We start from the raw sequence: 16657 nt of genomic DNA on the forward strand, positions 1-16657 counted from the left end.
CTGAACTTTGCCCCTGCTTTAGGAGTGTAGCAACAATATTGCTTCAAAGCAAGAAATGAATCTGCACATATTTATGCAGATATGCCAGCAAGGCATCAAAACCTTCGTAAGCCCTTAATGAGCAACTAATTTATAAAATTACAAACAGGATTTATCTTACAACTGTACTGCTCCAAAGAAAGAGCCAAGTCTGCCCATAACTCCTGGTATGCAGATATGTCAGCGAGGCAGACAAGACCTGAACACTGCCCATGCTTCACAAGTGTAGCACTGATATTGCTTCAAAGCAAAACTTAAGTCTGCATATAATTACTGGTATGCAGATTTGCCCGCGAGGCAGAAGACTTGAAGACAGCCACTGCTTTAGGAGTGTAGCAACGATTTTGCTTCAAAGCAAAAATGATGTTTGCACATAATTACTGGTATGCAGATGTGCCTGTTCAACAAAAAGACCCTGAACACTACCAAGCAACACTAATTTACAATTGACATGAAAGAGTGTACAGTTTGAGGGAAAGCCACATAACTATTAGATAATTGCCCTCTGTACTGGTGATAATCAGACTGGCCTGAAATTCTCATTATCGACCACTCCTCAGTGGAAATGAATCCAACAAAAAATGGGGTCATTGTATACAGTGGTACTGTATTACCCCGATGAGAAGCACTTACTGATGTCCCCCACTCTCAGCTAAGATATTTGTGCGCGTACCGGTTTGACTACGGGCTGAAGTTGACGATGTACTCCTGACGGAGCCATTGGGTGCTTCGCCCGCTCATTGACCGAGGCATGGTGACCTGGAGACAGTGACCGGATTAGCACTAGCTGGTCGAAGGACACTTCACAGGGCGTCAATTCGCAACTTCTCATCTTTTTAAGGCACGACCTATTCACGAGGACCAAGTCTTACCCAGAAACCTACTCCTTACGTAGCGTGGGGTACCAACCCACCGCAGATTCAGGAGTGTGCAATGGTTTCGGAATGTCCTACACCCAATTGTGCTGCCCATTCGCAATAGGTTTGCCCACCGTCATGCACTTCCGACATCGCCATCTCTCAGACGGTAACAAGAAGGTGCAATGCGGCTGCAAATTTTTCCCAGAGGGGCGAGATAATGATTATTTCAGACCGATCAAGAGTGTCACAAGTTCAGAGCAAAATCACCTGACAGTTATATGGAGTTGCATCAAAAATGCAGACTCTTCATTTCATTTGTAAATTGGCATCGATTATTTTTGTTACATTCAATGGACCCAGTCCTACAATCTCTGCAAGAGCCAAGTCTGCACATAATTACTGGTATGCAGATTTGCCCACGAGGCAGAAAAGACCTGAACATTGCCCCTGCTTTAGGAGTGTAGCAACAATATTGCTTCAAAGCAAGAAATGAATCTGCACATATTTACTGGTATGCAGATATGCCAGCAAGGCATCAAAACCTTCGTAAGCCCTTAATGAGCAACTAATTCATAAAATTACAAACAGGATTTATCTTGCAACTGTACTGCTCCAAAGAAAGAGCCAAGTCTGCACATAACTACTGGTATGGAGTTGCACAAAAATGCAGACTCTTCATTTCACTTCGTTTCAAGGCTCACTGAGGGTAAACCATAGTCCTGCAGATTTCAAATATAACTTCTAAACCTTTAGGCCTGCATTAAAAACAAGTCATCTTCCGCTGAAAAAGTCCAGGTATTTTTGGTGCCCTCTCCTTCACAAGATTCTACACTGTACATGCTCTAGCACGCACTGGACCATTCGAGGACCTAACTGGTGGGTATTCAAATCTGAAATAATGGTAAGGACTTATTGTGAGTAAAAGAAAAAGAAATTTAGCTCTGTCAATGGATCTGCTTGCATTCATTTTATTGTGGTCTTTCCCCATCGCCTCATTTGATTCTACATTGCTGTGAAAGTTAAGACTATGAAGAAATATATGTAGGCCCTATCATCCTGACGTAACCAGTGATTTTCAATATTCTCGGCCTCTGGAGGTAGGAGTATCAAGGAAATGAAGATGAGGCCCTATATGGTTAAACCTCCTTTTGCAGAAACTGGTTTAACTGTTAGCAGGACACTATCTTTCAGCGACCGTGACTTTTGTCCCAAATGGGTCTAGTCAAATGCACTCCAACCTTAAGGTAATGACAGCCCCTAAAAGACATATGGCGATGACATTTTGAGCCATGGAGGACAATGCAAGATGTGACATAACTACAGGTATATCATCAAGTAATTCTAGTTCTGGACATGAGCAGCAAATGACACCAACCTTGAATTCGATAGCTTTAAATTTGGTCATGCAAAGATATTGTCGACTCCCTTGATCACCACCATAAATGACAGATGTTCTTTCGAGTCCGCATGGAAAGGGTCCCATCGTGCTCAGCCGATCCCAAAGAAATGCACAGCTGTCGAAATACATAGAATCTTTTGGCCCTGCAAGTCTTGGTCGATGTGATCCATGCCCAGCTTTTCTACGAGAGAAGTTACAGCACTCTACCAGCTTCACAATATCGGTGGTTTTCAAGTGGAGGTGCTGAAAATGACAATACAGTGGAACTTCCCTTAGCTGACATCTCTCTATTAACGACAACCTCTCCATCAACAACACTAGGGTTGTTTCCTTACAATTTGACCTCTCTAATCAGGACACCTCTCAGTTAAGGACAGCTTCGGTCAGTCCTGAGGGTGTCCATAATAGAGGTTCTACTGTAAATCTGATTAAACTTTTGATTTTGATGTCTTTTACTGAGATGGCCAGTTTTAGCAACAAGAAGTGCCTCAGCCAGTGTCTTCTTTTTACGAGAAAAGTATGGTTTTCAGCTATTCTTTAAACTAAACAGGCACCCCCATTTCTAACAGGACTGCAGTCGTGGCACTGTGGGATTATTGGTTTCTTGTCAGCGCTCCTTAAATTGATTCGTGTCCTTCACTCATTATGTTTACAAGATGTCCTATCACAAGATATCATTGTCATATCAAATGCTAGAATAATTTTTTTTAAGTTATCCGATCCCAATAGTCTGGTTGTGACTTCGTCCTCAATTTTTTAAGACTGGAAATTCATAATCTAACTTCAGACTCTTTCCCACCAACAATGTTGTGAAGGATGATAGCTGCCGTCAAAGCAGGGTAACCCATAGTTTGCCTGGGCATTAGCCTGATTTGCTGTATTTAGATCAACATTTTGGGGTCAAACACATCAGGACATCGTACACCGATGGTAGTTATGCCCCCGCTAAAGTGGGGGCATTATGTTCTTAGGTGGTTTCCGGCCGCCGCCGCACTGAATTCCAGACTATAACTCAAGAACCCCTTGCTCGGCTGACTTGAAATTTTTAGGGGGTGTAGGCCTAGTGTGTCAAAGGGTCCCTATTGTTTTTTGACGCGTTCCAAAATCCAATATTGCCGCCAGCCGCCATCTTAGATTTTCGCATTCTGCTCGTTTACCAGAGAACCAGAGGTCCAACAGTCTTCAAACTTTTGTGGTGTGATGGTCTATGGTAGGGGAGGTTCCCTATCGATTTTGGGCCCGACCCAAAATCAAAGATGGCCGCCAGCCACCATCTTAGATTTTCGCATTCCGCTCGTTAACTGGAGAACCGAGGTCCGACAGTCTTCAAACTTTTGTGGCGTAATGGTCTATGGTAGGGGAGGTTCCCTATCGATTTTGGGCCCAACCCGAAATCAAAGATGGCCGCCAGCCACCATCTTAGATTTTCGCATTACGCTCGTTTACTAGAGAACCGGAGGTCCAACAGTCTTCAAACTTTTGTGGCGTAATGGTCTATGGTAGGGGAGGTTCCCTATCGATTTTGGGCCCGACCCGAAATCAAAGATGGCCGCCAGCCACCATCTTAGATTTTGGCATTCAGCTCGTTAACTGGAGAACCGGAGGTCCAACAGTCTTCAAACTTTTGTGGTGTAATGGTCTATGGTAGGGGAGGTTCCCTATCGATTTTGGGCCAGACCCGAAATCAAAGATGGCCACCAGGTCCCCGACTTGGTGATTTGTATTCCGCCCTGTAAATTAAGAACCGAGTGAGTGACAGACCTGAAACTTATGTGGTGTTATTACCTAGTGTAGGGGAGGTTCCCTATCCATTTTGGGCCCGATCTGAAATCCAAGATGGCTGCCAGGCCCGACTTGGTTTTTCGCATTCCGACCTATAACTCAAGAACCAAGTGAGTGACAGACCTGAAACTTATGTGGTGTGATGAGGTTGTGTAGGGGAGGTTCCCTGTCGATTTTGGGCCCGACCCAAAATTCAATATGGCTGCCAGCAGCCAACTTAGATTTTGGTATTCCGATTGTTAACTGAAGAACTAGAGGTTTGACACACTTCAAACTTTTGTGGTGCAATGGTCATTCAGGGGATGCTCTCTATCTATTTTGGATGTGTTCCAAAATCCAATATGGCTGCCAGCAGCCAACTTAGATTTTGGTATTCCGATTGTTAACTGAAGAACTAGAGGTTTGACACACTTCAAACTTTTGTGGTGTAATGGTCTTCAGTAGGGGAGTTTCTCTATCGATTTTGGGCGCATTCCAGAATCCAAAATGGCCTCCAGCCGCCATCTTAGATTTTTGCTGAGATGAGATAAGATAAGAGATGAGATAAATTAAATAGCCACGCAGTTGCTATTCATTGATATCAGAGCATTGGATATTCTGTGACAGACATCAGGAGATGAGATAAATAGCTAGGCAATTCCTATTCATTGATATCCGAGCATTGGATATTCTGTGACTGACACCAGGAGAAGGGATAAATAGCCTGACAGTTGTTATTCATTAGCATGTAAGCAATGGATATTCTGTGACTGATTCTAGCAGATTGCACTAGCTACCCGGCAGTGACTAGTCTTTAACTTCCTGAGTACCAGATATTCTGTGACTGATTCCAGGCGATCGCATAATTGATGCTGTTCCAGTAACAGGGTCAACAGCTTGCCCACTGATCTTCTGTGTAAATTGCTAGCAGGCAATCGCCTTGGAAACGGCAAAAACTTAAAAGATCAAGGAGATGACAACGGCGAAAAATAGTATAGACCACACTTCACCTCTGTAGTGAGTAAATGGGAAAACCAACCTCTGCTGTTCACGTGCATGTCTATTGTCAGACCAACTAGCCCAGTCAACAGCCATATTATTGTGGATGTTATTTGAGAGCCTCCACAAAATTTCATAAACAGCCACAGAGAAGATATTATCGTATTTATGCGCTTATAAGCGCACTGCGCTTATATTCGAGGTGCGCTTATAGCCACAATTTCATATTTATAGGCTAAATAACGCGCGCAATGAACATATTAACACACTGAACACACCAGAGCGGGGGCATACATTCGCAATTTGCCCCAATTGCGTTATATATTTCTAGTTTACTCTGGATTCTTCTTCACCACGAACTTGCCAGTACTAAAAACTAGCAACCATTAAAAACGGCTCTTAAAAACTTTTATTCAAGATGACAGTGCTTTACCAGTTTTATTACTGAGGAGCATGTTATGAATTCCTGATTTCTCGGGTCATCATTCTATTGGGTAATCTGTCCTGTACAGACTCACATTGCATACCAACCTTGTATCCTAAGATTGCTTGTTCTTGCAAATACATAGTAGATTCCTTCATCGTTGTCTTCAATCAGATATTGTGTCGCTCAGCCGATCCAAGTCAAATGTTGGTAAAGGCATTGGAGGTGTGTAGACTTTTCTTGGCTTATCAGTAGGCCAATTGTGCGACACCTGTACACTTTTTCTGTCTAGATCGTCATCAGATGGAGGCGCTGGAAAGGACCACAGTTTTCATTCATTCAATTCTTTCATTCTAAATTATTGATTTATCCATCACACTGCTTTTAAATCCAATGTGGTGTCAACTTTCCTTTTCTTGCCCAACCCAATTTCTTGTTCCCGTGTTGGAAAGGGATCAGTGTCACGAGTGCATGAATGACTGGCATCACTGTTTCAGCAGCTCTTACTGTGCCTCAGATCACAGGCAAGAAATCATTTTAAACCGCCTATTTACGGCGAAGTGAATTCGTCACTAAACAAACAAACATGTGAGTTTATATATATAGGAGGCACCTAAGTCACCATCCCCTTTTGACAATTTGCCAGTGTATACTTTGCCATGCCAAACCAAACCATTTCCCCTTTTTCTACTTGATGACAACGCTCGGTCTCTGTTGGACAGCCTCTGTGACATCCATGCATCCACCTATCCATGATCTTGAAACAGGCTGAAAAAGAACTCAAACCATTAAAATTGCTATACACGCAATCGTAGGCCATTACTGCTCGTAAGATTCTTTGAATTGATATCATGCTGACCAATTCTCAATTAATCTTATCAATACAAGAAGTGGAGCTGATAGATGACCACCTTGGGGCAATGTAGCATAGCATTTCGTATATCACGTCTGCTTCAAGATCCTCCACCTCTGTCCTCGTCATCATTCACTGGCCTCTTCAAATACTGTAGACCAACTGTAAACACATTGACTGTTGGATAGTTTTAATTTCTTTGTTTTTTGGCACCTCATACTGTCATAGCCCAGTGGTTGCCCACTGGATAAACCAGCATGGCTTCCTGGCTCTTCACAGTCCTTCAAGTTAGACTTAAACCTGGGGTTCCTTTTATCTGGCATCTCCGACAGGGCAAGCAAATACCCCATCAAGTGAGGAACCAGGACTCTATCTATGGACGAGATACTAGGCCAATAAACTCAATTGGCAAAGAACTGTAGTGGCAGGAAAAGTGCTCATCCCACCTTTGAGGAGGAGAAATACTCCCTTAAGAATAACAGCTCCAAGCACAGAGCGATGACCAAGGGGAAACGAGGTTCTTGAGTAGCCATTTTTGTCATTGGTGCAACCCCAAACGACTGGTATTTTGGTCCTAAATGGGTCCCTTGAACGTGACTGTTGGCCATGACAAGCGACTGTACCTATGTATTGTGACCAGCACAAGATCTGCATTTCTATCTGAAAAATACCCGGCAACTCACTTTTCGGAACTAGAATGGATGCTCTGCACATTATGGAGTGGCAACCGGGATAGGAGGGTGTCTTTCTTATGAAAAAAATTTTCAAGAATATGCGATAGGGATTCTTATTGGCTCACCTCTCAAACCAGCATTGCCACAACAATTCTCCCAACAGTGCCCCCGAGACGGCTGTACCCTCGCAGAAGTCTCCTGTTCGAGTGGTGTACTGTTCTGGTGTTGTCCTTGGTTGGAACATCATTACTTGCCAACTCATGCTGTTCTTGCTCCATAACATTACCTGCCCCTCTAGTTAGTCTAAACGTAACTCATGGTCTTCAGCAGGGCCTAAAAAAGGAGCACAATATTCACAATAAAAACCCTTGCTTAATAACTCGAGTCATTTTCAGGACATGATGGAAAGAGCGAGTTCTTGTTAGTTGTCCAAGATACATTGCAAAACTAATCTTTGACATTTTCGGCAGCATTCCAGCACAAATTATTCAATCAGGACACTTCGAATGCTCTGGCATCCCAGAGTGGTATTATATTTTTTATGAGTATCTAAACTCTATGGGTCTTATTCTTCACTCAAAATTGTGGAGATCCTCCTCAGGCAATACCTTGAAATTTGTGATGACCCAGTACTAAGGTGACTGTCCATCTTCAACGGCCCTCCCCTAGGGAAGAAGTGACAAAAGGCCTTGAATCATTTCAAATTTTACCTCAATAAGGTCTCTCTACTTAGGTGATTCTTGCTTTGAAGTGGGGATGGTGGCGAGGTGAAGTCAATCCATAGCTCAGCGTTTGTTATTATACAAGGAGAAACATCTTTGGCCAGCCTGTCTGCAACAAAACAATTCAAGATTTTTATGTTGAATATTTTAATGTATCTGACCAGTCATGGTCACATTCAAGATGGCTAATAAACCAGTTGGTGCCTAACCAAAGTGGCACATCCCGCCTTGGATGGGGAATACTCCCTGGATAATTACACCTTCCAACGCACAACTTTGAAATGTGTCATGACCTTGCCTGTACTAAGTTTACTTCTAGGAGGAGGAGGAGGCTATGATTCAGGTTCAAATCTTTCAATTTACCTCAATATGCTCTAGAACTGACATGGTTATCTTGCTTGGACTTGGAGATGGCGAGGTGAATTGAATCCACAGCTCAGGACTTGTCATTATACTTGTGGAGAAACATCTCAGAACAGGCTGTCTACAATAAAACAATAAATTCTATTTTTTCATGATCGATATAAAAATGCATCTCAAAAATAGTGGTAACATCAAGATGATCCTCAACTGGAAATATTCATGAGCAACCCATCCAGGACCGGTTCTGCATTATCACAGTCAACTCATGTTTTCATCTTAGGATAAATTTGCACTCCAAAATTTTTGCCACATACAGAGTCACACCACTACACTGTATGCAGGTTGACTTCTTCTTATCAGTTAATTGTGATCAATTTGAAACATATTCCAACCCACTAGTAGGGGCCCGAGAATCTATTACTGAGGGGGTATTTATGCAGTCTATATATTCATTCGATTCCATGAAGAAAGATTTAAGAGAAATGGGCTATTTCCTGGTGGAGTAGTCCAAGGAACCAGGATGGGATTTCAAAACCCCAGAGTCAAATCCAAGAAGGGGTTCCTTTTATAGATTTTCTTGTGATGATTTCATGAGTTCCAGAGATAGAGGGTACAAGAAAGTGAAACAGCCAGCATGAGGAGGGGAGGGGGGGGGGTTAAAAACTAATGGTCGTTCCTGAGAGAGGGATATTTTTTTAAGTAGAAAACAAGCACACGTGTACCATGGGTTGACCATAGGCACCAACATTTTGGCCAAAACTTGAAATCCCATAACAGCCATTAGAACTTTTTCAAAACGAAATGAGTGCTTATTTCAAGGATGGGAGTCAGTTCTTTTTTTCAGAGAACAGCCTCCAAGGTTTCAAATGGGCATTCAATTCACTTTGGGTTCTTATTGTTTAGGGGTGGTGCCTTTGGGTCAACCCTTAATATGATGAGTTGGGTGGGGGGGGGGGGGGCTTAAAAGGCAACAAGGACACAAAGGATCTGTTATAAAATCTTCTGCAGTGACCACATTCTGGCCATGAACAGGGAACATTTTGCCTATGCATTTACAATTGAAGTGTAACAATAGGCCAGGGCCCATATTCATAAAGCAACTTAAGTCAAAGTGGGGCACCTAATATGCATCTTAAGTTTAAGTGGGGTACTTACTTAAAATAAGTCATATTCGTAAACATACTTAAGTCAAGTGGACCACTCAAATCGAGTCTTAGATTTGAGACACCTCTGGAGCAGTCTTAACTCTAAGTCCCGCTCTAAGTGGACTGGTTCTTTCAGTTCATTTTGTGCACGGTGCTCAACGGAGATGGCTGCGTTGATGTTAGCTTGGCAACATGCATTTGCACACAGACGTGCAATTCGCAGGGAAAGGGTTTTTCGTGATCGGCTGCATCCACTGGACGCTTACAATGACTTGGAATTGTACCAGCGATATCGGTTTGATCGGCAGACAATTCTTCAATTGATTGATCTTGTGAGGGATGACCTAGAATCGAAAACTAGGAGGAATTACGCGCTGCCTGCTGAGTTGAAGTTGCTTGCGACTCTTCGGTTTTATGCTTGCGGATCATTCCAACAGGTTACTGGTGATACTGTCCACATTTCGCAGCCAACCATGAGTCGAGTGATCGCGGAGGTAACAACCACACTGAACAATTCTCTAAAACACATCATCAAATTTCCGAGACAAGAGGACACACCTCAATTATCTGCAGATTTTTACGAGATAGGCCTAGCTCGATTTCCCGGTGTTATCGGTGTGGTCGATGGAACGCATATTTGGATTCTAGGACCTTCGTTTCATGAGTGGAGATATGTAAACAGGAAAAACTGGTATTCCATCAATGTACAGGTTGTTTTTGATGCACATTTTAGGTTTATGAATGTTGTGGCTAGATGGCCCGGTAGCACCCATGACTCCGTTGTGCTCCGAGAAAGCGCCGTAACCGACATTATGAGACGTTGGCAAGGAGATGAGGTCATCCTTGGTGACAGTGGGTATCCATTGCGTCCTTGGCTGATGACGCCATTTTTGAACCCTAACACCCCCGGGCAACGACGATACAATCGGTCTCACAAGAAAACTCGGTGTTTGGTTGAAAGGGGCATCGGTCAATGGAAAAGGCGATTCCACTGTCTGCATGGAAAACTGCGTTATACACCGGAGAAAGCATGTGCAATCATTACTGCGTGTGCAATGTTGCAAAACATTGCTATCAACAAAGCTCTACCGGATTTCGATCCAGCAGACATGGATGATATCGAACATCGGCAACAACCCGATGAGGATGGGAACGATGAAGGGAATATCGTAGCATTTGCAGGTGTAAATGGAACTGCTACAAGAGATCACATTGTCCAGCAACATTTCTAAGGCAAGTAAGTGTAACAAATACGTATCTATTATATGCTCATACACACAATTTATTTGTTTTCAAAGGTTTTTGACAAATATTTACAACTGTGTAAATATGTTTTCATCGTTTGCCTGAAATGAATTTACAGAAGCATTTTCCATCTCCTTCTCCATCTTACTTGTTTTCATTTTCAACAATTTAATTTCTAGAACCAATTTTTCCTTTTCAAGTTTAAGCTTATCCATCTCGAGCGCACATCTTTCCTTCTCAGAAGCAAGCAGTTCTTTCTGCAGTACTACCATCTCGTCCGTATTTCCTAAATTCTTTAGGGTTTTATCCTTTTCAGTGTTCTTGGGAAGCGGTGGGCAAGGATTAGGCAATGAAGACCTCACAGGAGAAGGCTGCACCAATCTTTGGAATTTAGTTGAGGTACTGGCGAGGGCTGCCGAGGCACAACCAAGGGATGATGAAGCTTTTCGTTTTTGTGTCCGCATCTTGGGTTCTTGAAGAAAAGACTCAGTTTGATTCTCTTCCTCATTCTCGCTGAAAGAACTGAAAGAAAATGCATTTACTTTACTAACGATAATGCTTAATTTCAAGCAGATGGGCTAAATGTTAAAGTTTGATTGAATTAGTTGCTGTGTAAAATCGTTTTGCACATACCTGTCGTTGGTTGCAACGCTGTGGGTGATATTCAGGCGCGGGACAGTATTTACTGATGTAGCGATTTTAGGTTTCGGTGCACCGCTATCAAAGCCGCCATCTATACCATACACGGATGGATCATCTTCGCCAATAACAGCTGCAACTTTCTGTGAAATTATCGACGGTTCCTTAGGAGGGGGTCCACCACCTGAAATGAATTTGAAATCGGTCATGTATTGTTATTCCTGTGGCACCATTTTGATTTTCAGCATAAAATGTGTTCATTTATGATCATTTATCAAGGGGTATTTTTTATCTTAATTTTCACGACATCACATATAAGAGTACCGGGTAATTTGCCGATGGTTTTTATGTTTGTATGTATGTACATACATAATTTTAGGATAGCGAGAGTGTGCAGAGTTGGCATAGAAAAGGTATTCAATGAAATAAATTCAGTTATTTACTAACCTGTCTTTCCTAGCGCTTTTTTGTATTCCCTATATTCGTCCTTCATAGCTGATGTCAGATTCTGCCACTTTTTCTGTAGTTCTGTCATTTCTCGCACAACATGCGGATTTCGACTATTTACGTTATCTGTTATTTCAAGCCAAGCATCATGTTTGCGCCTCGATGAAACATTTGACGAAAACTTCCCCACTAGTAACCCTTTCCGAGCATCGTACGCCTCAATGAGGCGGATTTTTTCCGCATCAGAAAAGTTCGGTTTCCTCCCCATAATTAACGAGCAAGTACATGCACTTTGTCTAAATGTGTCTCGTCTGCCTGTTAATCTGTATCTCCTATGGTGTAGGCCCTACAGAATGCACATTTGAATGCCCATGATCAATGAACAATGCAGTTACAACAAGCGCAAATCCACAAGAAATGTGACACGGGTACCTGGGAATGTCTTTTCAAGAAAGATAAGTGGTGCACTCAAACTTAAGCGGTCAACCTGGCCAAGTGGGGCACTGAGCAGGTTTATGAATCTCATTTTAGGTAGGGGACTTAGGCAAGTGGACAACTTAGGACTTTTTGGCACTTAAGTTAAGAACTTTTATGAATATGGGCCCTGGTCCTATTTATCAGGATACCAGCCAGGAAAATCCACCCAATTCCCCCCCACCAAGAACCTTTTTTAAAGATGAACCAGGCCCAAAACAACCCAAAGGCACACACTCAGAATTCGTCAGAGGCATCAGAAAACTTCGGACAATGATACCCTTTGTTCCAGGTGTAACGCATGACTGGTCAGCGCCCAAACGAACTTCTACGAAAAGGTCGGTCCATGTACATTGCCAAAGCACACGGTCCACAGACATGCGCAGTGCCAAGAGAAACATCGTATTTCGTTATCTCAGAAATTTTGTTTTCGGCGCACGATTTTCACCACCCCAATAAACGCTTAAATTGTTGATAAAGCCCGGTTTAACAAAAGCAAAAATACACCTAGAGCACAAATACTTGGCTCAGATACTTGGCTCAGATGACTTGTTCGAGATGCCAGGACATTTTTATGAGCAGGCGAGCGTCCACTAGCCAAAAATGTCGGCGCCATCACGATGCTTTGCGCACCTCAACAAAAATCACGAAATATTGCATCAAATGTGAAAGGAAGGACTAAAAATCGATGTATTAATGAGCTACGACATCTAATCTATCAACTTACCGCCACAAGTTATCATATTTCGCGAAAAGAAACGTAAAATCGAAGGTTTTAGCGGAGAAGGTTTGAAGGCGACGCTCGGTAAATCTACCATGCACGTGCAGACGATTGTCAGACTAATGCGCAGTCGCAGAACGACGCACAGGTACCCCGGAACCTCATGGTGTAATGGCATTCTGTGTCCGCAGAGAAAGAATGTCCCTCGAACTAGATGATTGTTAGCCTCTAAGCAAAGAAAGCCTGTCCTACTTCCTCTATCCGTGCTTTCTCTAAACTAAAGAAATCTTTCTTTTCTTCCTCAACTAAAGCAAGCTTTCTTTTCTTCCTCTAAACCAAAGAAAAACCAAAAAAGACTGTCCCTTCTTCCTCTTAATGAAGGAAAGACTGATGTTTCTTCCTCTGAACTAAAGAAAGACTGCCCCTTCTTCCTCTAAACCAAAGTAAGGGTGTCGCTTCTTCCTCTGGACTTCCCTTCTTCCTCTGAAGCAAAGAAAGACAGCACCAAAGACAGTTTGTCGTGTCTTCCTATAAACTAACGAAAGACCGTCCCTTCTTCCTCTAACTTCAAGAAAGACTGCCCCTTCTTCCTCTAAACCAAAGTAAGGGTGTCGCTTCTTCCTCTGGACTTCCCTTCTTCCTCTGAAGCAAAGAAAGACAGTACCAAAGACAGTTTGTCGTGTCTTCCTATAAACTAAAGAAAGACCGTCCCTTCTTCCTCTAACTTAAAGAAAGACTGCCCCTTCTTCCTCTAAACCAAAGTAAGGGTGTCGCTTCTTCCTCTGGACTTCCCTTCTTCCTCTGAAGCAAAGAAAGACAGTACCAAAGACAGTTTGTCGTGTCTTCCTATAAACTAAAGAAAGACCGTCCCTTCTTCCTCTAACTTAAAGAAAGTCTGTCCCTTCTTCCTCTAAACCAAAGTAAGGGTGTCGCTTCTTCCTCTGGACCTCCCTTCTTCCTCTGAAGCAAAGAAAGACAGTACCAAAGACTGTTTGTCGTGTCTTCCTATCAACTAAAGAAAGACCGTCCCTTCTTCCTCTAACTTAAAGAAAGTCTGTCCCTTCTTCCTCTAAACCAAAGTAAGGGTGTCGCTTCTTCCTCTGGACTTCCCTTCTTCCTCTGAAACAAAGAAAGACAGCACCAAAGACTGTTTGTCGTGTCTTCCTATAAACTAAAGAAAGACCGTCCCTTCTTCCTCTAAACTAAAGAAAGACTGCCCCTTCTTCATTTTAACCAAATAAATGTTGTCCCTTCTTCCTCTAAACCAAAGAAAGATTGTCACAATCAGTCGACCTCATCCTCAAATGACTACAAGTTGGTATGTGGTCTGTGAGATGTATATCCGTCCTAAGCATCCCTCCGGAAAACAACACGACCATCCCAATGACAGATCTCTGACATGAATACTACACCACGGGTGGCACCATTATTACAACAGACCGGTGACCATCAGAATATTGTCCATGGCAGATTCATCATGACCGTCCTGTTTTCTGGCACATGTTGCCTCTGGATGTGACAAGGACCAATTGCTCCAAATGAACATAACGAACGAAAAGGCTCATGTATAGGATACTTTCCAGTGTTCAAACATCCTGGCAGCAGTGGTTTTCAATCTACCGCCCCTCTCGATATGACGAAGGACTATAAAAAGCCTGAATCTCAGGATACCCTTTAACTAATTCTGATTGGAGAAGTCACGGTCTGAAAGAAATACTTTTCCACCCCATATGTAGCCTCGAGAAATCTTGCTGCTGATACAAATCATCCTCCGAAGTACTCGAACGCACGGAATCAGTGCGTGCAGCAGTTTGAAAAGGATTGTTTTTTGTGGTTTTCTTCAAGATATAATAATGATAATGATAATAATGAAAATAATAACATGAACATAAATGAATACATGCAGATAACAAGATAATGAATAAAAAAAAAGAAAAAAATGTGGCAGATTCACCGGGAGTCGAACCCGTGACCAGCCGAAGCACGGTCTAACACTCCAGGCGCTGTACCGTCAAGGCTTTCATGTGCACGTGGGGAATTTATTTGCCTGTTATCAACGAGCCAGGTGATGCATGACTATATGACATCCCCCGAGTACCATTCCATCCGTCGCCATATTGAAAACGCGCCCCAATTGTGACTAGATCGCGCAGGTGGCAGAGTGATTGTCCGAAATAGTTCCAAGTAACCTTATATTTCGATAGTTGTACAGATTTTGCTCGATATATCGTATTTATATACCTCAGTGATATAAAAGATACTGCTTGCAGTTGATTTTACGTTTGAACGGCCTTTTTGAAAAAGTTTTTAGAGTCGAGGTCAGCAGGGTCAAAAGAAATAGTTTTTGGCGCCAATGATGTCAGAGACATGGCGGATTTGTTCTAAAGTTCGAGTCGATTCTCTTGGAATCCATTCTGCCGATGCTCACTGTGCCGGCTGTGATTTGAAGGGACAAATTAGGATTGGGATCTCGGTCACCAAGATGACTAGTGTTCAAATTCCCTTCCGTGCACCTCCTCATTCTGCAGCATACTTATTCTCGCTAATAATGACTTTGCAAGTGTTGTGAGGTGGTTTGGATATGTCTTGCAAATCTAAGGCCAACAGTTACATTCTGTTTTGGTGAGATATTTATTGCAGTAGGTGATTTTTTAAAGGCTCACCCCGTCTGCCCGTTACATTGGTCGTCGCTTGAATGAAAATGACACACTCCACTGCCGTACCGGTACTCCAGTAAATATTTGTGAACGAACGGCGATCCCTTTAAAACATCCTGGCAGCAGTGGTTTTCAATCTACCGCCCCTCTCGATACAACGAAGGACTATAAAAAGCCTGAATCTCAGGATACCCTTTAACTAATTCTGATTGGAGAAGTCACGGTCTGAAAGAAATACTTTTCCACCCCATATGTAGCCTCGAGAAATCTTGCTGCTGATACAAATCATCCTCCGAAGTACTCGAACGCACGGAATCAGTGCGTGCAGCAGTTTGAAAAGGATGGTTTTGGTGGTTTTCTTCAAGATATAATAATGATAATGATAATAATGAAAATAATAACATGAACATAAATGAATAGATAACAAGATAATGAAGAAAAAAAAAGAAAAAAATGTGGCAGATTCACCGGGAGTCGAACCCGTGACCAGTCGAAGCACGGTCTAACACTCTAGACGCTATACCGTCAAGGCTTTCATGTGCACGTGGGGAATTTATTTGCCTGTTATCAACGAGCCAGGTGATGCATGACTATATGACATCCCCCGAGTACCATTCCATCCGTCGCCATATTGAAAACGCGCCCCAGTTGTGACTAGATCGCGCAGGTGGCAGAGTGATTGTCCGAAATAGTTCCAAGTAACCTTATATTTCGATAGTTGTACAGATTTTGCTCGATATATCGTATTTATATACCTCAGTGATATAAAAGATACTGCTTGCAGTTGATTTTACATTTGAACGGCCTTTTTGAAAAAGTTTTTAGAGTCGAGGTCAGCAGGGTCAAAAGAAATAGTTTTTGGCGCCAATGATGTCAGCGACATGGCGGATTTGTTCTAAAGTTCGAGTCGATTCTCTTGGAATCCATTCTGCCGATGCTCACTGTGCCGGCTGTGATTTGAAGGGACAAATTAGGTTTGGGATCTCGGTCACCAAGATGACTAGTGTTCAAATTCCCTTCCGTGCACCTCCTCATTCTGCAGCATACTTATTCTCGCTCATAATGATTTTGCAGGTGTTGTGAGGTGGTTTGGATATGTCTTGCAAATCTAAGGCCAACAGTTACATTCTGTTTTGGTGAGATATTTATTGCAGTAGGTGATTTTTTAAAGGCTCACGCCGTCTGCCCGTTACATTGGTCTTCGCTAGAATGAAAATGACACACTCCACTGCCGT

At 42.7% G+C, this 16657-nt stretch overlaps 1 protein-coding gene and 1 long non-coding RNA gene across 3 annotated transcripts; both read right to left on the minus strand.

Annotated features, from left to right (window-relative positions):
- Positions 1 to 1181: 1181 nt before the first annotated feature.
- Positions 1182 to 12863, minus strand: LOC135485010 (uncharacterized). 2 transcript variants are annotated; one of them, XR_010446508.1, is made up of 7 exons: positions 12772 to 12863; positions 8095 to 8215; positions 7720 to 7840; positions 7135 to 7342; positions 5590 to 6250; positions 2275 to 2541; positions 1182 to 1789 (listed from the first exon to the last, which is right to left on the minus strand). It is a non-coding gene; the product is annotated as an uncharacterized LOC135485010 (long non-coding RNA). The 2 variants fall into 2 exon arrangements; XR_010446509.1 differs by lacking the exons at positions 7135 to 7342; positions 7720 to 7840.
- Positions 10452 to 12134, minus strand: LOC135485020 (uncharacterized). Its single transcript, XM_064766745.1, has 3 exons — positions 11571 to 12134; positions 11118 to 11307; positions 10452 to 11006 (listed from the first exon to the last, which is right to left on the minus strand). Exons 1-3 carry the CDS (start codon positions 11836 to 11838, stop codon positions 10553 to 10555), a joined length of 912 nt encoding a protein of 303 aa, XP_064622815.1. The 5' UTR covers positions 11839 to 12134; the 3' UTR covers positions 10452 to 10552.
- Positions 12864 to 16657: the final 3794 nt, after the last annotated feature.

Source organism: Lineus longissimus, chromosome 3 (assembly GCF_910592395.1).
Source record: "Lineus longissimus chromosome 3, tnLinLong1.2, whole genome shotgun sequence".
NCBI classification, from domain to species: domain Eukaryota; kingdom Metazoa; phylum Nemertea; class Pilidiophora; order Heteronemertea; family Lineidae; genus Lineus; species Lineus longissimus.